The 27,757-nt window shown below is 38.0% G+C and overlaps 1 protein-coding gene across 1 annotated transcript in view; it reads right to left on the reverse strand.

Moving 5' to 3' along the window:
* The window catches only part of HPSE2 (heparanase 2 (inactive)), a 2,291,060-nt gene that overhangs the window by 506,769 nt on the left and 1,756,534 nt on the right, over window positions 1–27,757 (reverse strand). The window contains exon 7 of the mRNA XM_044056830.1: window positions 15,501–15,594. Within this exon, the coding sequence (XP_043912765.1) occupies window positions 15,501–15,594 (94 nt within the window). The remainder of the gene's footprint in view (window positions 1–15,500; window positions 15,595–27,757) is intronic.

The following is a 27,757-nucleotide window of genomic DNA, read 5'->3' on the forward strand; positions in this document are numbered from 1 at the left end:
TTTATACCTTACATCCCCTTACTCTCGCTTCTTCACTCACTTCTTTACTTCTATAAATTTCACTCCACCGGCTTTCTCTCTAAATATACCATAAAGCCTGCTTTTCACTCACTTTGTATTGCAGTTCCTATAGGTATTACACTAGCTTATTTTAATTTCTCTATAAACTAGGCAAGATTTCTCTAACTATTAAATCATTGTCAAATAACTTGTATCTATTCTTAAACAATGTTTTCATATTATTTCTAATATGGTATAATTATTTAAACTATATTTTTTGTATTATTTTTAAAAACTGTAAAATTATTATTCTTAAAATCTTTTGTAATATTTTGGAGCTTTTCTCCCCAAACCACACTGAAAACGGGATCCTACCCATTCAGACATTCCTAGTAATCAAATTTCAATAAATCAATCAATCAATCAATAAATAAACTGGCTAATAACTTACATAAAATGTTCTGTGTGAAAGAGTGTAGCATTTTTTTCTGGCCCGTACATCAAGACGGATGATGGGTGGGAAATGGGGGATATCAGGCAGACTCTATCTTGGCTTTAGGAGACTAAAACTGTAATAACAATACTATATTTACCATTTTCCCATTCACCCAGCATTTATGGGCTTAGAATTATGTGCTCTGTTTAGAACATATCGGTTTAGTGACACAAAAAAGTGAATTATCTCAACACTGAATTAAAAGTTATTGATTTCTGAATTACTGAGTACAAGCACAGTACCACCCAGAGCTTAGGCAGCAAGAAACTGAAATACTGGGCACTGATGATACTGCTAACGTTTTGTAAAAGCATCTTGATCAGAAAGAGTCAATCGAGCATGCATAAGATATCATCAAGTTTGTGACAGATGCAATGCTAACAGATCTTTCTTGTTTCTTGAAGAAGAGTTAAAGGCTGTGGCTATTTTAATGTCTGCCAGTGTGTTAAGTTAATATTTAGTAGATGATCTGTTTGGGAAAGCTGAGACACAGCTATCTGATGTGTCAAAATGCTGACCTAGTTATTTTTGCATATTGTCTTAGAAAGGGGACGTAGGTGGACAATACTTACTCAAGTATTCTCCAGAGTTTTAAATTATATGTTAACCTTTTACAAACTTTCTAAATTTTCATAACTGATCATGTACTGTCTTTTTTGAGCATTTGTCTATCTTCAGTGTCTCTAAATGTCCGGCATCTCTGAATTTGTTTTCACTAGCCTGTTTTCCTCACTGGATGTGTGATGTGAATGAATCAAGATGTCATGGAGTCCTGACATTAAGCAGTCTCAAATCCCCAGGCCATATCTGTCGTCTCTGCTATGATCCCAACTGTGTTTAACAGATACAGTAAATTAACTGCTACAAATTGCTGTACTCTTGTTAGTCAATCTGCTTCATGTTCCTAACAGCTCATTTTTTTATGTTGTTTGCTTATTTTAGTTTTATACTACCTGGAAGGAGACAGCAGTAAATGCTGAGACTAAAACATGCAGCTGTCTTAATAGCAGTAAAAGTTATACATATCATATAATCAATGAAGAAACACTTAAAACAATTCAACACAGGGAGGGTGATTCAAGAGAGGATACAGGAAAAAAGGCATTTTATATACACTAAGTGATCAGACTGAAACTTTACTGGTCATAAAACAAATTTCAATATGTGAATAGGCTAGACAAAGTATTTATAACAGGCCAACCACAACAAAGCGCACATTTAGTTCCTTCGTTAAAAGCTTTCAGTTCTGTTTCCTGTCTTTCTTTTCCAATTGCTTTTCCCCTACATCATGTCCCATTCTGCCCTGCCTGCCTCTATTTTTTCACCATCTTGCATTTGCAATAAAATAATGTAACTAGGAAGGCGGGCATTGTCAAGATCTGCATGTTGGTTAATTAAGGAATGAACGTATAACACATTGCATGCAAATTACTTTAAAGAACATTTTTACTCCAAATTGATTTCTCTCTCTTTGTTCTCGTTTCTCAGTTTACTTACTACTTGGTCTCCTTGACTGCCTTCTGAATTATAATGAGATGTGCGCTCTAATGTATATATATATATATATATATATATATATATATATATATATATATATATATATATATATATATATATATATATTATATGAAACAGATATACTAACAGCCATTATACAAGGAACTGTTAAAACATGACTCTGATTTATAAAGTTGTGTATTCTGTACTAAATTCTATACTACATTATATTTAGCAATTTAGGCTTCATTTTAATATTGTAATATGACATTCCATTCTGCAACACTACCCTCAAACTCCAGCTAGATTTGGGTGCAGGAATCCTTCCCTGAAATAACCATCTAGTCTCCCTGCAGTGACCTGCTACCATATGGTTACTTATTTGGGTGTTACATCCTTCTATACTATGCAGTGGTACAAATTGCATCTGAATGATATAAGGCAAAGACAGGAAATGACAAAAGGCAGAAGCTGCACCAGTGAGCTAGCCATGTGCCTTTGAAGTTGATAACTACTTTATGGCTTCATGTAACATACATCTTTGACTTGCCATATGCAGTTCTCACTCTTACACATAATTTTATCATATGGAACTGGACTAGTATGACTATTTCAGAAATGTAGTTGATATAACATTATATTTAAGAGGAAGAGTCAGTATGCTGTTGATTTTAACTTGCAAATATGTTCATGTATATAGACTCCTTCCAAAACAATTTACAAACAAATGTTATCCTTCATAAGGTGGAAATAACCCCCCCCAGCAAATGTTGATTCAAGCTGCTCCCATGCTGTGCAGTCTTGTGTAATGACAGAAACCAAGACTTACTGTTAGGTTGACCAGAATGTTATATCCTATTTGCTAGAATCACAATATGGCAGCATTAATCAATTCTGCTATAGCAGATTAAAGCTCCTTGATGTTTGTGTTGTGACATTAAATAACCAGAAAAACAACATTTGGTTTATTTAGATTTCAGTTTTAAGTAAGTATAGAACTATAAAATCTAATCCATAATTTAAACTAATCTCACTGGATATTCACATTCCGACTCCACCCCCTGCCCAGAAAAACACAGTGAAAAACTTCTCTAAAGCAAATTTCACACTCCTCAAAACCGAGGTGGAATCCTTCAAAGCCCCTGGGCCTGTGGAAAATATGGCGCAGACCGCAGAATCCTTTATAAACGCATTCTATGAACACCTTCAGGAATGCATGGATCATGCAATCCCAAATAAAACCAAGACCCAATCCTCCAAAGGCAGACGTCCTATCTGGTGGACCCTAGCCATAGACAAACTATACAATAGAAGGAGGAAGCTACTACATGATAGAGCAAAATCCCAAAAAGGGAAGGCATCTCTGATCAGTGTTAGCAAAAAACTACGGGCACTCATAAAATCGTCTAAGGCTAGCTTAGAGAGAAAAATTGCACAGGACACTAAGGATAATCACAAGGCTTTCTTTAGTTATGTTAGGAACCTGGGTGGGAATTCCCAGATATGCTCAGAATTGGTCCAAAATGACAAAAAATACACCGAACCCACAGACATTGCCAACATCCTAGCTGACAGGTTCAGTGCAAACTCCCCCCCCCCCCACCAAAAGGGCAAATATCTATCCTAGCAGAGTGCTGCCCCCCTGACATCTCAGATGCTCAGGTAAGAGCCGCCCTCTCCAAAGCAAAAAACACAGCATCAATGGGACCAGACGGTGTCCCGGGCTGCGTCCTACATGAATTCCAAGAAGAGCTAAACCCAAACATAAAACTACTGTTCAATCTCAGCCTTACCACAGGATATGTACCCAAAGAGTGTCGTACAGCAACAGTGATCCCTCTCCACAAAGGTGGTGCCTCAATGGATCCTGGAAAATATCGCCCCATAAGCCTGACTAGCTTGGTCTGCAAAGCTATGGAAAGGATCATCATGGACCTCATAAAAAAAGATATTGGGGACCTACAGACACTGGATCCTACCCAGTTTGGCTTTGTTAAGGGCAGATCCTGCCTCTTATACCTGGTCGATTTCTTTGAAACAGTCACCAAGGCCATTGACGAGGGAAAGGTGGTCCACACAGCCTTCCTGGACCTCGCAAAAGCCTTCGATACCATACCCCACTTGGGCATTATAGATAAGCTCACCAGCTTAAATATAAACCCCTATGTCACTAGATGGGTTGCAAACTGGCTCAAGGACAGAACCCACATGGTTAGAATTGCTGGAGCCATGTCAGACTCCAAACCAGTTACAAGTGGCATCCCACAAGGCTCAGTCCTGGGACCTCTCCTGTTCGGTATATATTTCTCGGAGGTACAGGCCAACCCGGAAGGACTGTGGCTGAACAAGTTCGCAGATGACTGCAAACTGGGCGCTATAATCGACTCTCCAGCCAACACAAGCATCCTCCAAAAGGGCCTCATAGAAACAGACAACTGGTGCCAGAGCCATGGCCTCAAGCTAAACGCCAAGAAGTGTATAGTCATCCCCTTTGGCAAAAACAAAGTGCCCACAAATTACCACATAGGTGGTAATCCATTAAGTACGGAAGAAGTAATTAGGGACCTGGGGACCCAAGTTGATAGCAATCTCTCATTTGACAACCACGTGGCCAAAGTGGTTAGAAAAACATTTTATATAGCCCACCTAATCATGAAGGGATTCACATCTAGATCAGAGGAAGTCATCGTGCCTCTTTACTCATCCCTAATCAGGCCCATAATTGAGTACAATGTCCCTTTTGGGATGTACCTTACCAGACACCTGCAGCAACTGGAAAGACCCCAAAAGTACCTCACCAAGAGGATCAAAGGGCTCAAACAGATGCCATATGCTGCCCGGTTAAAGAAACTCCAGCTCTACTCAGTGGCATACCGCCTGCTCAGAGGCAATCTGTGCCTGACGTTTAAAGCCATGTCCAACTCGGAATTAATGGACATGCTGCACCTCAGAAAATCCAAATTCCATCAAGCTACGCGCTCGAGAGACTTGAACCTCAGCACTGAAATAAATAGGACATGCTGAAGGGACAGATTCATAACCCAGAAACTCCCTTCACTCTGGAATAAAATCCCAGTCCAGGTTAGGCAGAGTCCCTCATTGACTTTCTTCAAGAGGAATCTTGATGAGGTGATGGGAAGATAGTAGGTTTACCCCGGGTATCACTTCTGTGTCACTGTTAGACAAAGGCACAGTATACTAACCTCGAAAAAGGCATAGCAAAATTAATTTAAAATGGGTGGCGAAAGCCAAACACACTCTGGCTAGGCTTATAAATGCCCTAGGGCAGATAGCCTAGTATGAACCTATGAACCTATAATATTTAAGTTTGTTGTTTGGGACTTTCCTTGAAAAACAGTAATTGTAGCCTATTGTCAGGTACGTTTTTATTTTATAGGTATTATTCTTTACCTACAATGAAGAAGCAGATTGATAAAAGTTTGTAATTAAAATCCAGCACAAATTATTTAGCTCTAACTCCTCTGTCTCTATTCACTTTTTATATGCCTACAATGTTAAATTAAACAATTAAACACTTTTGTTCATTAGATCCTGGCAGACTTGTCAAAGTGAAATCATTTTCTTCAACAAAACCTCATCACTTAATCAAGTGCTAAAATAATTTCCATATTTTTGCATTCCCAATTTTTTTGGTTAGCATCCTGCCACTACAGCTGATGAGAATATACCCTCTAACTACAATCCTTATGATGTGAATAGTGCAAGTCAAACAACATGTGGGATTTGGAAAAAGATAGGTACAGTTATTCAGACTACTAGGAATAACAGTGTAGTATGTCTAGTTGCTTGTATATGCATACAGCACTAGGGGATTTGGTTTATTTACTTAAGTATGATTGTATTTATTTACACCTCATAAGAATGACACCTGCATTTTGTGACAACTTACAGATTGCAGTTTTACCTCAGGGCATTATTACTTTAAGCATTGTAGTTTTTAGTATACTTCAATGTGCATTGCTGACACCTGGTGGAGCTTGCATAAGTAAAGCCAAAGCAACATGATTCTGTACCACAGCACAAAGCAATTGTTATTGTGTCATGAAAGGCTCACTGAGATATTTCAAACCCACGCTGCTACCTGACTGGTTTTGTACCTACTTCAAACTCGAAATGCTGTAGCAAAAATCCAATAAGACACAAACGCTGAGGAAAAAATACACCTTTATAAACAGAAAAGCTTTCGGGTTACACAGCCTTTCTCAATACTAATACAGGTTTCATTAAAACAATCCATTTAAATAGGAGTCAATGTTAATCACATGACATGCAGCCCAAAAAAATCATGTGACAATTACAAAACTTTAAAATTACAACTAATAAAACATAATACTTTACATATATATAAAATAAATTCTACGATAAATTCACAACCTACAAATTCACATATAGCATTTAACATAACTTAGTACGTTGTATTTTAACTAAAATAGGTTTTAATGTGACAGCAGAATTCAAGCCAGGTAAACAATCAGCTGATAACATTAATATCCACTCATACTCTTTTACTTCTAAAAGATTATTAATGTCACCCCCCCCCATCTGATATATGTACCATGTCAATAATCCTGAACCTAAATTTATGTTCATTATTATGAGTACTTATATGTTTATATAAAGCATTCTTTTCATTAGCCCTTCTTATCTCAGATTTATGCTCAATAATGCATTCTTTTAACTTCCTAGTTGTTTTTCCTACATAAAATGATGAGCATACAGTACAGGTTGCTAAATAAACAACATTATTACTAGTACAAGTTGCTACCACAGTAAATCTATAAATCTTATGTGTCATGGGGTGAACAAATGTGTTACCAATACTGCTGCCTATGATATCACTACAACAACTGCAATTCATACAGCCAAACGTACCATATTTAAAGGAGCCTTGTTGAACATTTTTCTCATCTTTAAAATCTTTGTAACATAATCTACTCTTCAATGTTTTCATATTCTTATAAGAAAAATACGGTCTACTACTTAGAACAGCCCTAATGTCCGCAGATGCCATTAAGACTACCCAGTATTTTTGAATACGTTTAACTAAATATGTCATGGTGTTGTAAGTTGTCACATACCTAATTTTGTCTTCCTTCAATACACTCTTGTTAGAGTCAGATACCGATTCATCTAATGACAAAAAGATCGGTTTCAGTTTTGTCTATCGGCTATAATATTAGCTTTAATAAGCAGTATTGATTCAAGATCATAACCGCTACTTACAAACTCATCCAGCGTTTCATTTAACTGAAAAAGGAAGCATGAATCATCAGTATTTAATCTACTGATTCTGCTAAACTGTGCCTTCACAACACCTTTAAATACATGTGGAGCGTGCATACTGCTGTTATGTATATACCTGCCTGCATGAACTTCTTTTTTATACACTGTAGTATTAATCAAACCTTCCTTCAACACAACCTTAAGGTCTAGAAAGGTTATGGAATTATCTGAATATTCCATTTTGAATTTAAAAATTCAGTAGTACTATTCAAAGATTGTATGTATTCAATTAGTTTTACAGGAGACCCTTTCCAAATTAGATTATATATATGTAAAATATTATGTTTTATTAGTTGTAATTTTAAAGTTTTGAAATTGTTACATGATTTTTTTGGGCTGCATGTCATGTGATTAACACTGACTCCTATTTAAATGGATTGTTTTAATGAAACCTGTATTAGTACTGAGAAAGGGTGTGTAACCCGAAAGCTTTGCTGTTTATAAAGGTGTATTTTTTCCTCAACGTTTGTGTCTTATTGGATTTTTGCTACAGCATTTCAAGTTTGTAGTACTTTTGTTTGCTATTTCGTTGGGAACATTTTGAGAGTCTTTGCAGCCGTTTCATGGAAACTACAAATTGCCTTAAGTCTTTGTTGGTTAATGAGGTTAATCCTTTATTGCATTTTGTCTCCACGCCATCTATGGACTGTGATGCTGCCTGTTCTATAACCACAGAAAACTCGGCAGATTTTGGTAAGAAGTTACAACTGCTGGAGAGGAAGGTGGGTGCATTTAAGCACCTGCAGTGGCAACACTTTAGTTTTATGGCTTATCTGGATAGGGGTATAGTGCCACGAGGCTTGAGAGTTCTAAAGATGCCCTCGTATGGCAATGCCTATCTGGATTTGTTAAAGCAGTGGCAGCAACTAAACATCAAATTAAGTCTTGATTATATGGTCCTTATGAATGACTTTTTTTCAAATAGTGAGAAAGAACTGGAGGAAGAAATAATGAATATGGAGACTGAAATTATGGATATGCCTTATTTCAATACTATGCTTAATTCTTATCAGCAAATGATTGATAGACTGCAGGCACTTGATGATAGACTAGAGGCAATTAAGAAACATAAATTGTTACGGGAATTGGCAGATTTTCAAAAAGGCCATATTTTCTCTAGGCCGAAGAATGATATGCCCTTTCTAAATATTAATAAAAAGACTGTGGTTCAAAAAACCCCTATGGACACTCTTGATGACTTTCCTGAATTGGTAGCAACAAATTCTCCCTTTCAAGAACTGGCACCATTTAGTCAGTCTAATAATGTGATTATGACCACGCCTACTTTGGTTGCATCACAATCAGCTGGTGCAAGTGCCTGCTTGCGCTTAACTGGAGAAGATGTAGTCCAAAAAGAGTTCTCAAAGGATAAAGTAACTGCAATACCCAAAAATAGTTTCAGCAGCAAAATTAAAGGTGCAGGTACCCTACAACAATCGAAGCCAACCAGTCTCGATAGAAGTAAATAAAAGAGTTTACTTAACTGGATAAGAAATGGAGAATGGTAGGGACAGTAAAAAGAACAATGATGCTAAAAAAATGCATCAATCTACAATAAACCTTTTTCAGAAGCGCTTTCAATTGGAGCAACCAGAGAGGGCAAAAGAGCGATCTACTTCGAGGGGGAGATCAACTATAAGACAAACAGCGCATCCAATCAAGAGCAAAAACAACAGTCCAGCCAAGCAGGTCAAAGTAATCCGACAATAATGCGAGGTATTCTGAACTTATCGAACTTCATTTTGGAAGCTTCTCATTATACATTGCTTCAGAAAGGTCTTAGTTTTATTCCAAAGTCTGGTGATGATTTAGTTTCTGCATTGACTGATCTCAAGCAGTTTATTAGGAATTTAAATTTAAAAGTGATGTTTAAGAATAATGTTCCTTTTCAAACAGCCTGTAGAAGGCGCAGTACATTTGAACCTGTTAATATTCCTGTCCTCACAGCATATCATGATTTATGGGAGAGGGAATTGAGATGTGCATATTCAAACACAATCAAAAAACACTATAATTTAACATATGAGGACTTTCTAGCACTCAAAGATCTGCAGGCGGATAACAGTATAGTCATCAAGCAAGCAGACAAAGGGAGCTTTGTTGTAATTATGGATAGAGTTAAATACTTTTCATCTGTGTCTGTTTTACTATAAGATGCCCATGCCTTCAAAGCTATTTCACCTGTTGATGTTAAGAAATGTATTAGTTCTGTTAATATGATGGTATATGATTTACAACTTAGTGGTGATACTGATTTAGATTTGTTTCATTTTTTCACTGTTCCTTGTCCTACCGTACCACAATTATATGGTATACCGAAGATCCATAAGTCACTAGGGGACCCCCCAATGCAACCTATTGTTTCTGGTAATGGTTGGCTCACTGAGCCCATTTCAGTTTACCTGCAGAAACAGTTGCATCATTTTTTGTCACAATGTAATACTGTGTTCAAAGACACTACAGATTTTATTATTAAACTAAGACAATGGTTTAAATACTGATATTATGCATAGAGGGGAATTCTTGTTTGTGACTTTGGATATTTCATCTTTATTTACGGTTATACCAAATGAGTACGGAATTAATTCTATTCATGAATTTCTGACTATGCAGTCCTCGTTGTCAGCAAGGAAAGTAGAAAATATTTGTTCTTTATTGGACATAGTATTAACTAATAATGTTTTTTTGTTTAACAAACAATTTTATTTGCAACATATGCAGTTTGTACTATTCCAAACAATGGAAAGATGTTCAACTGGGAAGAAGACAATTTTACAGAAGAAGCCTGGGAGAAAACATCCAGACTCTCTCTCTCTCTCTCTGTATATATATATATATATATATATATATATATATATATATATATATATATATATATATATATATTAAAAAAATTCCTAACACCTACATGTACAATTAATTTATTGCATGGATTGCTAAAGTATTTAAAAAAATATCTACTTTAAATATTTAAAAAAAGGTCTATGTTAAAGACTGGCAGTACAAGCCACGAATCTCGAACACCAACTAATCCACAAAAAATCCGCTAGACCGCTGAGTTTCTCTGCACGGAAAGATTTTATTCAGATACAGCCAGTTTAAAAAACGCTTTTCGTCTGACAGTATCGTTGGACTTCTTCAGACAAAAGAAAAACATTTGATACCATTCAAATCACATTTAAATAACCTCCGTCATGTCACCTAATTAACAAATAAGACATTTTAAAGTTATAAATACTTAAAATTATTTAGACTGTTAATATAAAACTTTATGTTTTATAACCAAACATATTATGTTAGCAGCAACCAATTATGTCTATATCTTCCAAGCATAATAGTTACACAAAATGGGTAGACATAAGAACATAAAATAATAATAAAAAATAACATATACAAATTAATAATGAGTGATGAACCAAAAAACAATTAGAAATCACCCATCCCCCCATTTCTAAAACTAGTAGTAAGCTAACTTTAAGCTCATATTTGCATACTAATTTAAAAAATATATAAAAAATATATAGTTAATCAATACATTTCATCTTTCCAGACTTTTTAATTTCAATAAGCACATTATTGAACATTTTTCATTTAAGCCTGGGTCCATGTAGGCATTTAACCTAATTTGCCACATTAGTTCTATTTTTTCCAATATTAAATTAGATGGACCACCCCTCGTATCTTGATAAACCTGATCTATCACTTTGAATTTAAATCTATGATTGGGGTATATTAATACATGCCTTGCTAAAGCATTTTCTTCCTTATGTTGGGTTATGCTTCTAAGATGCTCATAAACTCTGTCCCTCAGCCTGCGGTCCGTCTTACCTATATAAAAAGAGGGACAGGCTTGGCATTTAGCCACATACACCACTCTTTTAGAGTTACAATTGAACCTATTTTTACAATTTAGTCAGAAACCATTAATATCAGTCATAATTCCCACTTTCATTGCAAAACAATATGAACAATTCCCACACTGCATCATGCCCAAATTCCTCATCTTTGGATTTATTTATTTCTGCAATAAATTCTTAAAACTCAATTTTACGAAGCTTAAAGTTAGCTTACTACTAGTTTTAGAAATGGGGAAATGGGTGATTTCTAATTTCTAATAATCGCTCATTATTAATTTGTATATGTTATTTTTTATTATTATTATTTTATGTTCTTATGTCTACCCATTTTGCATAACTATTATGCTTGGAAGATAAAGACATAATTGGTCGCTGCTAACATAATATGTTTGGTTTTAAAATATAAAGTTTTATATTAACAGTCTAAATAATTTTAAGTATTTGTAACTTTAAAATGTCTTATTTGTTAATTAGGTGACATGATGGAGGTTATTTAAATGTGATTTGAATGGTATCAAATGTTTTTCTTTTGTCTGAAAAAGTCCAATGATGCTGTCGGACAAAAAGCGTTTTTTAAACTGGCTTCATCTGAATAAAATCTTTATAGGTTCATAGGTAGGTACTAGGCTATCGGCCCTGGGGCCTATACAAGCCCAGCCAAAAAGGTACCCTGGCTTTTGCCACCCAAGAAAATTATTTTCCTGTGCCACTGTTGAGCAGAGCCACAGAGGTGATCCCCGGGGTGAATTTCCTATTTCCCATCCAGTCATCAAGATTTTTCTTGAAGAGTGCTAATGAGGAGCTTTGTTTGATATAGATAGGCAGTTTATTCCAGAGTATGGGAAGTCTCTGGGACAGGAATGGGGTACATATGGCGGGGACAGGGAAGTGGAGTTTTCACAGAACATGTTGGCCAACAGATTAGATATGTCCACAGGCTCAGTATATGTGGTAACTAAAGAATGCCTTATAGGCTCATAGGTTGGTACTAGGCTATCAGCTCTAAGGCCTATGCAAGCCTAGCCATAACAATTCCCTGGATATTTCTTCCCACAATATTTACTTCTCTGGGCCCCTGTCTAGCAGGGTGACTGACATGATCCCCGGGGTGAATTTCCTATCTCCCATCCAATCATCAAGGTTCCTTTTGAAGAGGGGCAATGAGGTGCTCTGCTTGACATGTATGGGCAGTCTATTCCAGAGTATGGGGAGTCTCTGGGTCAGGAACCTATCCCTCCAGCATGTTTTGTTCATTGTAATGATAAGGTTTAGATCCCTGGAGCGTGTGGCTCTGAGGGATTGGGATTTCTTTAAGTGGAGCATGTCCAACAGCTCAGGGTTTGACATGGCCTTGTATGTTAAGCAGAGATTGCCTCTGAGTAGATGATATGCCACAGAGTATAGCTGGAGGTTTTTTAGACGGTCAGCATATGGAATCTGCTTTAGGCCTGTGATTCTTTTAGTGAGGTATTTCTGTGGCCTTTCCAGCTGTTGCAGATGTCTTGTGAGGTACATACCAAATGGGGCATTATACTCTATAATGGGTCTAATGAGGATGAGTACAGTGGGACAATGACCTCCTTTTTTCTGGATGAAAAGCCCTTAGTGATGAGGTGTGCCACATAGAAGGATTTCCTGACTGTTGCGGTGATGTGGTTATTGAAAGTGAGACCACTGTCCACCTGTGTCCCTAAGTCTCTCATCACACTTTCGATGTTTAGTGTCCTGCCACCTATGTGGTAATTCATGGGTACATGTTTTTTTCCAAAGGGGATAACTATACATTTCTTGGCATTTTAGCTTCAGCCCATGGTTCTGGCACCAGGCATCTGTTTCTGTAAGGCCGTTTTGTAGAATATCCACATCATTTGGGGATTCAATAATGGCTCCCAGTTTGCAGTCATCTGCAAACTTTGTTAGCCAGAGTCCCTTAGTGTTGGCCTGTACTTCAGAGAAGTAGATGTCAAACAAGAGTGGCCCCAGGACTGAACCCTGAGGTACACCACTTGTCACTTGTCTGGAGCTGGATTTGGAGTCGGCTACTTTTACAGTCTGGGTTCTGTCAGTAAGTCAGTTGGCAACCCATTGAGTGATGTAGGGATTTATGTCCAGCTTAGTAAGTTTATCTATGATTCCAGAGTAGGGGATGGTGTTGAAGGCCTTGGCGAGGTCCAGATAGGCTGTGTGGACTGCCTTACCATCGTCCACTGCTCTGGAGACTGATTCAAAGAAGTCAATCAGATTCAGGAGATCGGCCCTTCACAACCCCAAACTGGGTGGGGTCCAGTGTTTGAAGGTTGCCAATGTCTTTGTTTATAAGTTCCATGATAATGCGTTCCATGCCCTTGCAGATCAGGCTTGTCAGACTGATGGGATGGTAGTTCCTGGGATCCAAGGCAGATCCTCCCTTGTGGAGTGGGATAACTGTAGCTGTGCACAACTCAGTGGGCGCAAAGCCTGAGGTGAGGCTATGATTAAACATGACACTTAGGTGAGGTGCCAGTTCATTTTGTAGTTCATGTAGTACACAGCCTGGGATGTCATCTGGTCCCATGGATGCTGTATTCTTAGCTTTGGAGAGTGCGGTTTCTACCTGTGTGGCCATGATTATCGGAATTTGGCAATCTTTTGGTATTGAGATGAGCCCTTTAGGAGGTGAGAAGGGGGTGAAGTTGGCACTAAATCTATCTGCCAGGATATTGGCAATATCCTTGGGATCAGTATATTTAATGCCATTCTGTTGTAGCTCAGAGCAGATCTGAGCATTGCCATTTAGATTCTTGACATAACTATAGAATGCCTTGTGGTCGTCTTTGGAATCTTTGGCAATTTTATTTTCATAACTAGCTTTTCAGGATTGTTTGAGGGATCTCAACTTCTTACTGAGACTGGTGAGAGAGTTTTTTGCATCCTGGGATTTTCCTCTTTTCTGCAACAGTTTCTTCCTTCTGTTGTATAGTTTGTTTATAGCAGGGGACCACCAGATTGGCTTCCTTTTTTTGGAGAAGAGCATCTTGGTTCTATTTGAGATGGCACGATTCATGCACGAGTGGATGTGCTCGTACAGTGCCTTAGTGTAGGATTCTGCAGTCGAACTTCCAGATCCCGTCTGCATGGATGTTGTGAAGTTTGTCACTTCTGACTTCAGTAGCATGAAGTTGGCTTTGGAGAAGTTTTTTTAAGGAGGTTTCCTTATTGGGGGGGTGGGGGTGGGATGTGGATGTCAAGGATGATTTGCTTATGGTCAGTCCTGACCAATGAAGGGGTGACCACTGGTGTGGAGCATCTATCTCCCATGTTGGTAATGACCAGGTCTAGGATATTGGAGCCCCTGGTGGGACAATGGATTAGTTGATCCAGGGCGTTGGAATTTATGAATTCCAAGAACCGTTGGGAAAAGGTGTTGGTACCTGAGTAGTTTTCCCAATTAATGGCAGGGTAGTTGAAATCACCCAGTATTAGGGTATTTGGTTGTATCTTAATATTTTCCAGTATGTTTAGAAAGGTGAAGTGAGAATCTTGGGGCATTGTGGGGGATCTGTAGCAAGTTACAATTTGGATTGCAGTCTTACCTAGTGTTAGTTGCACCTGGAGAATTTCAGATGCATTGTGTTGGGCAACTAGCCTGGAGGTGTGAATATCCTTGGTGAATATGGACACTCCTCCACCTTTAGTGTTTCGGTCTTGGTTTTGTGGCCGAAAAGTGTGGTAAGAATTGTAGCCTGGTATTGCAGGGGTGCTCTCTGGAGCCTTGAACCAGGTCTCAGTTACTGCACAGATATCGATGTTCTCCATTTTTAGGAGTGCCTCGAGAGAGCGCATTTTGAGTATTCCAAGCATAATAGTTTCTGTGCAGAGAAATTTAGCGGTCTAGCGAATTTTTTGTGGATTAGAACGACTGGTAGTAGATTGAAGATTGCAGAGCAGGCAGTGGCAATGTCGTAGAGATGGAACTTTCATACTTAAGATGTTAGAAATTATGGCTATCATTCTCAGATGGCATAATTCATCAATAGTTAGTGGAAAAAAATGAAATATGGCACATTATCAGTGACAAAAATAGTTACAGTAGGCAGAGGTGCATTTAGCACAACTTATGCCCCAACTATGCCAGATCTATGCAACTTACAACATTTTCTGCTGGAAATGTATTCTCACCTGCATTCTTCATTTTGAAGATGTATTTTTGACAAAATTCTGAACTCAGTTTCAAAAATCTAAAATAAAACGACATACTTAAATGCCACTATGTATTTACAGAATCATATGTGGTACAAAAACAAAACATCAGACTTAAGGTATATCTCACATTCATTCTTACTTTTCCTCCATACCATTGCACCTACGTTTTGCACTTTGCTGATTTGATCAGACAATGTGTCCAAGAGTCGAGTTTTTGTGAAGTCCGTCACTTTTGCCACACATCCATCTATGTAGTAGCTGAAACATAAATTAGAACACAAAAAGTAGGTTATCTTAAGCAGTGATTGTAACAAATAATTCATGTCAGTGTATTGCATTTCTTATTTTGTCTCCAAAGTGATTTATTTTCCATCAAATGTAACATTTTGTTCAGTATGCCAAGTCTAATTTCCTTACAGATTCAGCATTTTCAATTTCTTCAACTAGAGCAAGTTCACTTAACCAGAAACTGCTCCTGGGGACTGAGTGATATAATGTTCGACGGAGATCAGTGTTTTACCCTGGAAAACAAATACAAATAAAATAACTAAAATAAAATAAAAGGTTAACTTTTCCAGATTTTCAGAATACTCAGCAACAACTTTTCTATGAAGGCCTCAATGTGTGATTTCTGTCTCCTCACACTTTAATAGTTCATGTTGTTCTCTGTTTTCTCAAGTATAAATTGTACTTTCCAGCCAATGCAGTCATGTACCTAGAGTCCCACCAAGGAAAAGCAATGTATCTTCCTCATACCCCAAACTCACCTTCTGAAGATTAGCTGTGCCCCTCACTATCACCATCTACATTCACTGGCTTCCTGTTCAGTCCTCTATTACCAATGTTCATACCTGTCCATTCCATTAATTGCATTCTTCACACTTTCTACAGTCATTATAGGTTCACAGGTAAATACTAGGCTAGCTGCTCTTGCAAGGCCATTTTAAGCCTAGCCAATTTCCTTTTTTGTGTGCTCAAAATAACCTATCCCATATGGTTATAGACTGGCCTTAACTATCCCATGACTGATAATTATACATTACCCCTGATAAGAATAACTGAGAAAGATACCAAAGATAATTTGAGGAGACCCATGCATGGATTAAAAGCATTTTGTAGCTGCATCTCTTCATTAGTAGTACAGGGGGCAATTCTGAGGCATTTTTATTGTTTTCTATTAAAATGTAGCATGGTTTCTTTATCTTAAGCATTTTCATCAACTTCTGCAATAATTACACTTGCAGTTTTAGCATTCCATACACAATGAGTACCCTTTCTCAAGAATGTCAGTTTTACAATGTATGTCCTCCCAGGACTAATTTTTCATCACTTTGTTCACTTAGAAATCAAGCCCTACATATTTTTTATATCTCTGAACAGTCCTCAACATAATGCTTACTGACCCAAGAAGTTACTAGTTTACCAAATTGTTAATTACTGTCTGTGCAAGACTGAATCTTCTAGTAATATTCTTTCTTCTTCAACATCTCCTTTAACTGGAATTTTAATCTCAGTAGCTGCCGACATCCTGTAATCTGACAATCCATTCACAGTGGATTCTAAAGAAAACCTCCTTTCAGATTTCCTCATACTGGAATAATTGATTTTTTTTCTTCTGTAGAGAAGTAACACTTTATAAAATCTATATTTCCCGATGTCTCTCAATATTTTTTGAGGTCTATTTATTCGGAATCAGTCATCGTTAAATCCAGCTCCTAGATGTTCCCACCTCAGTGATTCACTTTCAGTTTTGACAGCCAACATTTCCAAAAAAAAAGACACATCCTCCCCTATATTCTTAGCACTGCACTCGGTCAAAAGACAGATCTAAAATAAAAAAAAAAATATTCTGTATGCCTCCTGCTGCTGTACTTAGTTTCATTTTACAGTAAGTTATTACACTTTACAACATCAAACCCAAGTGCAATTTTTCAAAATGTGTTTGTCTGAGACAAGAAACTCAATGACCTGATGGTAACCTATGAAGCTGTGCAAAGCACAAAAATATCTTGCAGACTGACATACCTTTATTGTTGCATGGCAAATGCATGGGTTTTAAAACTCCACAAGCCTTCACTACTATTCAAACTCCAAAGCCACCACTGCCTATGGACAGTGTCAAGGTGATCTCACAGAGTTAAAGTATTGACCCCTAGTACCAGCAGACACAAAAACTGAACTTAAACATATGTGTAGAGTTCAAGATACTGAAGGACTTCTGCCTTAAGCATGGATATACATACCACAGTGTACACTATCTTTCTAGTGTCTAACATATTTTTCTCATGAAGTCCTGCTTATGTTTTCTGAGTTTCCACTTCATTATGTAATGCTGTAGCTAGCACAGGGAGGTAAATATACATATTGTAAAATGTGAAATATAAAATGTGAAATATGTTATATCTTAGCTGTTGCATAATCATGTTGTGATATTTCCTGGTTCTGCATTTTAATACAAGCATAGAAAGGACATGCAGGGTTATGACATACCCATCTAGAATTCAGCCAGGATATATGTTTGTAAAGTCTGAGGTTACCAAAGCAGTCAGTACAAGGGGGATCAAAAAGAAGAAGAAAGTCTGGGTTATGGCATATATAAAAAGCCAAGGGTAAAGATTTATTTTATATCTCTGAAATGTAGATCTTTGTAATCTAATTTGAAGCAGTGCCCCTGCTAAAACTCAGCAGTACAGCAAGGGTGACGTATTGTGGAACAGAATCAGCTGGTCATATAGCAGATCCAAAGAAACCAGAACAAAGCATCTTGTGTGACACTCTAACACAAGAATGTAGATACATGAATATAAGGAGGTATGGCACACAGGGGAGGCTGTGGTATAATCCTAAGGATAACTGTGTCACCACATCCGGGGGAACAGCCTGATATCATTACTTATCTAATGGATAAAAAGCTGCAGTGAGGTATGGTATGACATCATAAAATGATTTTCAAGAGCTAGGCAAGCTGGCAACATATGGACTGACTTGCATACTTGCATGCAGTGGCGGCTGGTGACTTCAAGTCAAAGGGGGGCTGCAGGAGACAGCTGAATGGGTGGGGCCAACATGAATGGTTGTGGCCAACCAGAAAGGGGTGGAGCTATGCTAAAAACTGGGACTTTAATTAAATACGCTGCCCTGGGTGCCACTGCCAAACATTATTATGAGAGTCCAATCAAGACAAAATTAATTGTAGAAGAAAAAAAAATCAATACATTGTCTACATGACAGCTTACTTAACATCTAGATGGAAACAAAAAGGTTGCGAGGCATGAAAAAATAAATTACTTTTTTTAAATACATTACTGGAATGCCAGTCAAAATCAAGTATAAAAAAACAAGCAGCACTCAACTCAAACCATTTCTCCTTGCACTGCAGTTCTAATTATAATTTATATTCAGCTTTATAAAAGTACCAAGTAACATGCTGAAAGCAGCAATACTCCCACTTGTAAAAATGTTTCTTATCCAAATAAAGACCTGCCTGACAACAACTATCTACTTGTTTCATGGGGAAAACATGATCTAAGTAAAAAATGAACAGCAAACAAGAAACAAGCTCAAGATAAATAGCTTAAATATTACTGCACACGTTATGGACCACACATGATAGATTGGCATTCTGTTTAGTTTATGGGTAAAGCCTGCAAAGATGATTGCAAGTCTCCAACAAATGTAATGAGCTTCTGAAAATACTGTAATCCTGTCCTTTACTACAAATACTGTCATATGCATTTCAATACCCAAGGCTTATATGCTATCTAATTATGTAAATATTCTCTGCATGTCAACAACAAAAAGGCTTTCAGTATTGGTAATTCTTTAATAGTATGCTTATTAAAGCTTAATTGCATCTTACAGTCCCAGACAAGCTTACCTGATGGTCATTAAATCATTGCTACTTAAACACAGAGCAACACGGCACTGCAACAGCATGCATTTTCTGAATAAGAAGAAGCATAAATCAATAGTATACAAACATGACAGAAAACCAGAACATTCTGCAAAATCAAGGACAGATGAAAAGCCACTGTAGTACTGGTGTCCACCTTGGATGGAGGGATACTCTGCACACTTACACTGCATAACTACTCCTTGCCTTGCTTGGACTCATCCGGAGTCACTACATGGGGGAGTGGGGTGCAACAATTATGTCACTATTTCAAATGTCTTTAGCTGACGGTGATGGCCCTGACGTATTTGTCATACCTCTCAATCTCAGAGCAAGAAATCTGGTCAAAGCCATATACAGAAGTGGGACAAAGGCCGAAAAATGAGGATAATTTTTAAATATTGCTCTTATAAACTTACAAAAATGCTAGAATAGTAGGTCTTGCATTAGTATGCATTTTCTGAAGAGTATGAAATATGAAACTCAAATGTCTGTGATTATTTCTAACTTCATTCTTTAATGATTTGACACTAATTTGCCAGAAAACTACAATTTTATGAAAAACGGACCAAAAATGTGATGCAAAAACATAAAATAGCCACTGAAGTCACTACATGATATGCTTCCAAGTGAATGAAAGAGAACAAAAAACTTTGTTCTGAATTAGCACTAATTATATATGATTCTGTTTTTGGATATGTACATTATAAAATACTTGCTTCCTCTTTTTTGGCTGACAACTTAATATACATAATCCACTTGTATATGAATAATGTTACAAAACATAACACATGACTTACTTCCTCTTTTGTAATAATTTAATATGCATTGACCATTTGTCCAGGCATAGCATATTGAATTATATTGCTATAACTGTTGTTCTGACTAGTTTCATTCTTTTAGTAGAAAGATGGTTTTGTATATTATAAACTGTAAAACAGTAAAGCTATTGTTGTTATTATTATTATTATTATTATTATTATTATTATTACTATTATTATTACTACTGACTATGGCTGAACATTTTCATTTCAAATCACTGCATCTTCCCTGTCCCATCTCCCAAACAAAAATTAAACAACATATTACTACACTGGCTATGTAAGACAGAAATATGATTTCCCCCACTATATGGTGGTGAGTCAGACTGGTGCCATTATGACAGCCTTACAGCCTTAGTTAGAATAAAACAGTCTGCAGGGAAGACCCCACCCCCAATTCCTTCCACACAAGCTCTCTTAAGTTCCTATTTGGCTGCGGTCTCATAAGTGAAGCAGGAGTGACAAAATATAGTGACTATTTGTCCATTTGTCTGACACATTGCCTTGTTTCATCTGGGTGACTGATAAGTAAATGAACAGACTGTGTAAAGCACTTGTAGAAACTGCTTGTTGCAGCTAGGTTTGTTCAGTAAGGTGACAGTCAGAGACTAGTCCTCCTTAATAGTTATATATTTTCTGTGTTTTTATTGCACAAAAACTAATAATTCCAAGAAGAACAAATGTATTTGAATTGCAGCATCAACACATATACTAAGAGTGAATGCAAAAGGGATGAATCTGCTTCACATAACTGGTATTGTGTAATTTGAGGTATTTACCAATTAAGCATCTAATTCCAGTACCTAAAATAGTTATCCAGGAATCAACATAACATATATTAAATGGTACAGAATTCAGCATAGCAAAATAATTTTAAGACAGCATGGATTAAAATGTTCTCAGTCATGTCTATAGTTATATAGATCAGAAATGCCCATGTTTGGTTGCCAGACAGCAAAGTACAAGACACAGCACACAACAGTAATTCATTTTGTAACCAGCATTATTAATGACTATTTATGCCTTATCCTCCATATGGGGTATAAAAAGGTGGGAAGTTATGCCAAGCTCTTGAATATGTCTGTGCATGCCCTCAGTTGACAAATAACATAGACAATGGAGTCACATTGGATTCACAAGGTAGGGCATGATGCACCCACAGAGTACCGTGTGTAATGACATTACTTCAAGTTCACAAGGGGCAGGTCTGGGAGATTCCACTAACATATATGAAAATTGACATGGTGTATGAAAAATAAAAATAGATTCATAGAGGGCTATCACTGGTATCACTGTCTTTTATTATATCATATCCAAACCATAAATTAAAAAAAAATAATCTGACATTTAAAATACACTTCTACTAATGTCACGGACAAATTACAGTCATGAGTGATCCAAGTTTCATGCTTTCTGAATGTGCAGCAGGAATCAGGATGGCCATGGTAAAAAAAAAAAATTCTAGGTTTAGGAATCATTTTTCACTTAAGACATTAGAAGGAGAAACCAATATAGGATGCATCAGTTATGTATCTTTTTCATAAATTAATGACATCCAGAATAAACTGCAAGTCCCCAAACAGCATAGCTCATAAAACAGTCAGATCTTGGTTGTATCTGAATCAGTTTGCCATCCTCCCACCATCCCCTCCCTGACAACCACAAAGATATTGGACTTTCATGTTAATGAAAAAATCTCATGCAGATACTGTAATGTACCACAGGAACAGAGTAGAAAATAGTCACAGATCAACTTTAGGGGTAAGCTTATATATATTTTTTCTTCAAAAATAATAGACACTTGTCCCTCCCATATGAATAATTCTAAAGCAGAGGATGTTACACTGCAGTACACTTCTGTTGTCTATTTCTGTTTTATTCTTTTATCTGTTCTTGTTACACAAACATCAACAGCCAGTGTCTTCAAACCAGTCTCTTATGAATTCACATATAGTAGTGCTGTATAAACAACAGCACCGCTAACATATTCCCAAACGAATCACTGACAGCAAAAATATTTTCTGAGTCTTTGAGAGGTATCAACTTCATAACTTTTGTTTTTATGGGTGGGTGGGGTTATTAGTAAATCCTAAAGGATATGGCTGAGTAAATAAGATACAACAGTATCACAATCAGCAAGCATAAAACCCCCAAAAAACAGACTTCAACACCAAGGTATGAATAAATAACTTTAACAGCAAGAAAAGCTTTCAGTAATGTGCTTCCCTTCCTCAATGCACAAATAGCCATTTACAGCACATTTTCTTATCAAAAAACATGATACTAAATCAACAAATCAAGTTTGTTCCCCTAAAATTCAAAGATCTTTACTACAAACTTAAAGCAACAGCATAATTAAAATCATTTGCATCCATTTTAAAACTTGTTTCACATAAATTGAAAAAAAAGTGTTCACATAAAAACTTTAACCAACAATATAGGTTGCTCTAATGTATTTGTTACACAAATGTATGTTATTCAGAAAGGGTAGCACTGTTGCTAACTACCACACATCAGCATGTTTAATTCTCCATTTCTCTCCTAATTTTCCTATAATGCAGCTACAATCATCTAAGCAGATGTACAACTTTACTTAACCGTTAGACTAGACACTAGAATACACATTCTAAGGGCTGTAGCACACAAATATAACTAAACTACACAAAATATTCATAATAAGCACCGGCATCTTCAAACTTGTTATAAAATCGACATATCACCAATACCTAACATCTAAAGCAGTTATCAATTGACATTAGGACTGTAGCCTCTAATATTTCCCTGCCGTTTGGCTTACCCTTAGCTTACCCTTCCTACTTACCTGGTATACTTCTGCACCTTCACTCTGTTCTTCTTCTTCTAACTTCTTTCTTCTTCTACTACTTCTTTCTTCTGTTCTTCAGCAAAAAAAAAAAAAAAAAAATCCAGTGGCAAATTAACAAGTATCGGCGTCGACGTTAAAATCCTTCGATCGTGACTGAGGAATCAATCCCATAACTGGCTTACTGTTTGATTCTCGCTCTTTTCCCAGCACATAAAGCCCGGGAAGAGAGCGACAACCAATCAGCAGCCTTTAGCCCAGCAAGCACGTCATGTACGTGCCTGCGGACGTCGCAGTCCGAGCCCCTTCCAATTCTATGCGGTTTGGAACCGCATAGACTGCTGGGCATCACAATGATGCCTTAATTAGTCCCCCGGGCTGCAATGAAAACAAACAAAAAAATCTTTATTTAAATCCGCCGCAACCCGAGGCGGTTAAAGTGCGCATGCGCGTACTTCCGAGTCGCGGACTCGGAGACAAACTGTCACAAAGAAAGAAAGTAGTAAGTACTAATTTTTAAATAAAAGTAAACCAAAAAAAAAAAAGGTACATTTTCTTTTTTTTAGCTGAGGGGGCTGCAGAACGGCAGTCCGATGCCATGAGCCACCCCTGCTTGCATGTCAAAGAGACAGAAAGGGGAATATCTGAAAGCATTATAATCTCCAGTTAGAGGAATGGAGCAAAGAGGATTGATATGGTAATAATAGGAATATAAAAGCCTTCCATCAGAAAGGCATTCTATATATGAATTACAATAAACCACAGTCTATATAGGAAAGCAAGGTAATCACTGAAGAGTTACAATGTTACTTTGTTTAAGAGTTACACAATAAGGCAAAACCGATAGAACAGTACTGTAACTTAGCAAAAAAGTCACACACCCAGCAAACACTGAGTAATGGATACATGAAATTTATTTAAAAAATACAAAAAGTTAGATAAAATGCAATTTGTAAGTACATACTGAATGATAAATAATAAATGTGATGGTATGGACGGCATAAAGGGAAAGTGTGAAAGTAAGAGCATGAAGTGAAAACCAAACTTTGAATGCCATACCACAAATGGTAAATTAATAAAAAGAAGAAACAGCTGAAGAGTCAGCCCATGCTTTTATACTCAATACCAAGTCACAGACATGTAATACCATTTTTTTCCACTGGCAGTGGTCTCTAGCTGACTAAATTTGCAAATGAATTTCACACTGACACAAATGTTCTCCAGCAGGGGCTGACATAGACAAACAACTGGTGTCAGAGTCATGGACTAAAACTAAATGCTAAGACATGCATAATAGTATCCTTTGGGAAGTCATCCATTCCTGGTAACTATCATATTGACAACACACCCCTTAGAGTTGACCCAGTAGTCAGGGACTTAGGGACACACACAGATAGTAATCTAGCCTTTGATCATCACATGTCTACAGTGGTGAGGAAATCATTCTATGTTGCCAAACTTATAAACAAAGGTATGTCATTTAAGTCCCAGGAACTCATTGTACCACTGTATTTGGCATTCATCAAACCTATCATTGAGTACAATGCCCCTTTGGTATGTACCTAACCAGGAATATCCAACAGATGGAACATCCACAGAGGTTCCCCACTAAAAGAATAAGTAAAATGTTCTGTGCAGGCCGCCTCAAGGCCCTATCCCTGTATTTGGTCTCCTACAGGCTTTTGAGGGAAGATCTATGCCTGGCATACAGGGCATTATCAGACCCCACTCTGATGGACTTCCTGCATATCCGCAAAACAAACATTACCAGAATTACCTCTTCTAAAGACTTAAACCTTCTCTGTGATATAAATAAGATCTGCTGGAGAGATAAGTATGTATCACAGAGACTACCCCTTGTCTATGGGACAGGCTCCCCAATCCATGTGAAGCAGAGTTCCTCTCTAATCCAATTCAAGTGCAACTTGGACAATTGGATGGGAAACAGGAAATTCATCCCCAGTTTGGCACCTAAGTCTCTAACAAACAGAGGTAACCTGTAAATGGTTCATCTCCTAGGCCCATGCTTACACATATCAAGGTTATCAGAACTCGTCAGAGGTTTGCGGTGCATGGCTAGGCTTAAAAAGGCCCTTGTGTTTGCTAGTCTAGTAAACACCTATGAACTGTCATATCCCTATGGACTGGAAAATGCACAACGTGATAAAAAATTAAAAACATTGAATAGTAACATGTCTGTCTTCATGTTTTTTTACCTTTAGTATTCTAGTATATGACCTAACGGATCTACCTGACTAGATCGACACATCATAACACCGACAAAGCGCCAGAAGATCGACAAGGCAGAAGACCGACGGAGGAAGACACCGACGCTGAGAACACTGAGATGGGGAAAGGATGTGTAAGTATGCGGTAGTGACGGCCGTTAGGGTGCGAGTAAGGTAAGTGTGCGATGTTGACGGTCTGTAGGGATAGGGGTGGGATAAGTGAGTTAGGGTTACGGCGCGGGTTAGGTAAGGGTGCAAGTAAAGTAAGTGTGCGATGTTGACGGTCTGTAGGGATAGGGGTGGGATAAGTGAGTTAGGGTTAGGGCGCGGGTTAGGTAAGGGTGCAGTAGTGATAGTTTTTGGGTTAGGGGTTAAGTGAGTTAGGGTTAGGCGGGTTAGGTGAGTGTGCGATAGTGACGGACCTTAGGGTTAGGGTTTCGGTTAGGGTTGTAGATAGTTGTGTATGTAAGGGTTAGTGTTGGTTTGTAAGGATTTTGGTGCGCTTGTGTTGTGTGTGTTGGTTTTGGACAGGGGATTTGTTTTGTTTGTTGTTATGATGTGTCGAGTGTATGTGGTGTCGTGTTTGTGAACTGTCGATTATGTGGTGTCGGTGAAGTAGTTGGTGTTTTGAACTGTCGATGTAGTCAGGTAGATCCGACCTAACACATTAGACATCTGTGCACTATCCTTAAAAGTTCCAGTTTACTTCATTACAGAAACCTCCCGTCTCCATTGCTTCTCCCATTACTGAAACAATGCACTGACATTTGTTCCTTTATTCTCTCATTACATAGCATATATGGTAACTAGATGCTTCATCATACGTGACTCTGAACTGCTACAATCCATGGTCATGCAATAGACCCTTCTAGAACATCTTCCTGTTTAATTTTCTGAAGGCTGAAGTATAAGTTGCTTCCCACTCTGTTCCATTGGATACCACAGAGCCAGGGGCAGCTCTGAGCTAGTGTTGTTGGCTGGTATATTGCAGTTGAGTAAGTGTGCCTATTGTCACACAATGAGATAACACATACATATATAATCAGTTACAGCCATGCTGTATGATGGAGGTTTCCTTCTATAGCCTTTTCTTTAATGTGCAGCATATGTATACGAGTCTGTGACCAACCTCATGTTATCCCTTGGTATTTGCTATGTCCAGCTCAGTTGTTATATTTAACATTAAATTTTTTACATTTCATGGTGGGCTCTGTTTTTTTCTATGCTAGAAAAAGTATATAGGTTCATAGGTAGGTACTAGGCTATCTGCCCGAAGGCATTTATAAGCCTAGCCAGAATGTGTTGGCTTTCGCCTCCCCCTTAAATTAGTTCCCTGTGCCTCTGTCCAGCAGAGCCACTGAAGTGATCCCCGGGGTAAACTTTCTGTTTCCCATCCACTCATCAAGGTTTCTCTTGAACAGTGTTAGCGAGGAGCTCTGCCTAATGTAGATTGTAATCTTGTTCCAAAGCATGGGAAGTTTCTGGGACAGGAATCTATCCCTCCAGCACATCCTATTTATTGTTGTGGTGAGGTTTAGATCCCTAGAGCATGTGGCTCAAGGGGATATGGTTTTCTTTGGGTGGGGCATGTCCATCAATTCTGGGTTGGACATGGCCTTGCATGTCAGACAGAGATCACCTCTGATTAGGCGGTATGCAACCGAGAACAGCTGGGGTTTCTTCAGTCGAGCTGCATAAGGCATCTGTTTGAGGCCAGTGATCCTCTTGGTGAGGTACTTCTGTGGTCTTTCCAGCTGTTGCAGGTGCCTTGTAGGGTACATCCCAAATGGGGTGTTGCACTCTATGATGGGTTTGATGAGTAGAGGGGCACAATGACCTCTTTTGATCTGGATGCGAACCCTTTTGTGATTAGGTGGGCCACATAGGATTTTCAAACCACTTTGGCAATGTGATTATCAAATAAGAGATTACTTTCTACTTGGGTCCCCAGATCCCTTATTATGTCTTCCGTATTTAGGGGACTACCATCTATGTGGTAGTTTGTAGGTACTTTGTTTTTTCCAAAGGAGATGGCTATGCACTTTTTGGCATTTAGCTTGAGGCCATGATTTTGACACCAGGTATCCGTCTCAGTGAGACCCTTTTGGAGGATGTCTTTGTCAGCCAGAGAGTTAATTATAGCCCCTAGTTTGCAGTCCTCTATGAACTTGGTCAGCCATAGTCCTCCTGTGCTTGCCTGTACCTCTGAGAAGTATATGCCAAACATGAAGGGTCCTAGGACTGAGCCCTAGGGAACGCCACTTGTAACCGGTTTGGAGTTGGTCCTAGCTCCCGCAACTCTCACCATGTGGGTTCTGTCCATGAGCCAGTTGGCAACCCATCTTGTGACATAGGGGTTTATGTTCAGGCTGGTGAGCTTGTCTATAATACCAGAATGGGGAATGGTGTTGAAGGCCTTTGCAAGGTCTAGGTAGGCTGTGTGTACCACCTTTCCCTCATCTATAGCTTTGGCAACTGTCTCAAAAAAGTCCACCAGGTTTAGGAGGCATGATTTTCCCTTAACAAAGCTGAACTGGGTAGCGTCCAGTATTTGGAGGTTCCCCATGTCTCTGTTAATGAGTTCCATGATGATGCGCTCCATAGCCTTGCAGACCAAGCTAGTCAGGCTTATAGGGTGATAGTTCCTGGGGTCTATTGT

This window comes from Protopterus annectens, chromosome 14.part0 (genome assembly GCF_019279795.1).
Source record: "Protopterus annectens isolate FY-2018-M chromosome 14.part0, PAN1.0, whole genome shotgun sequence".
Classification (NCBI taxonomy): domain Eukaryota; kingdom Metazoa; phylum Chordata; order Ceratodontiformes; family Protopteridae; genus Protopterus; species Protopterus annectens.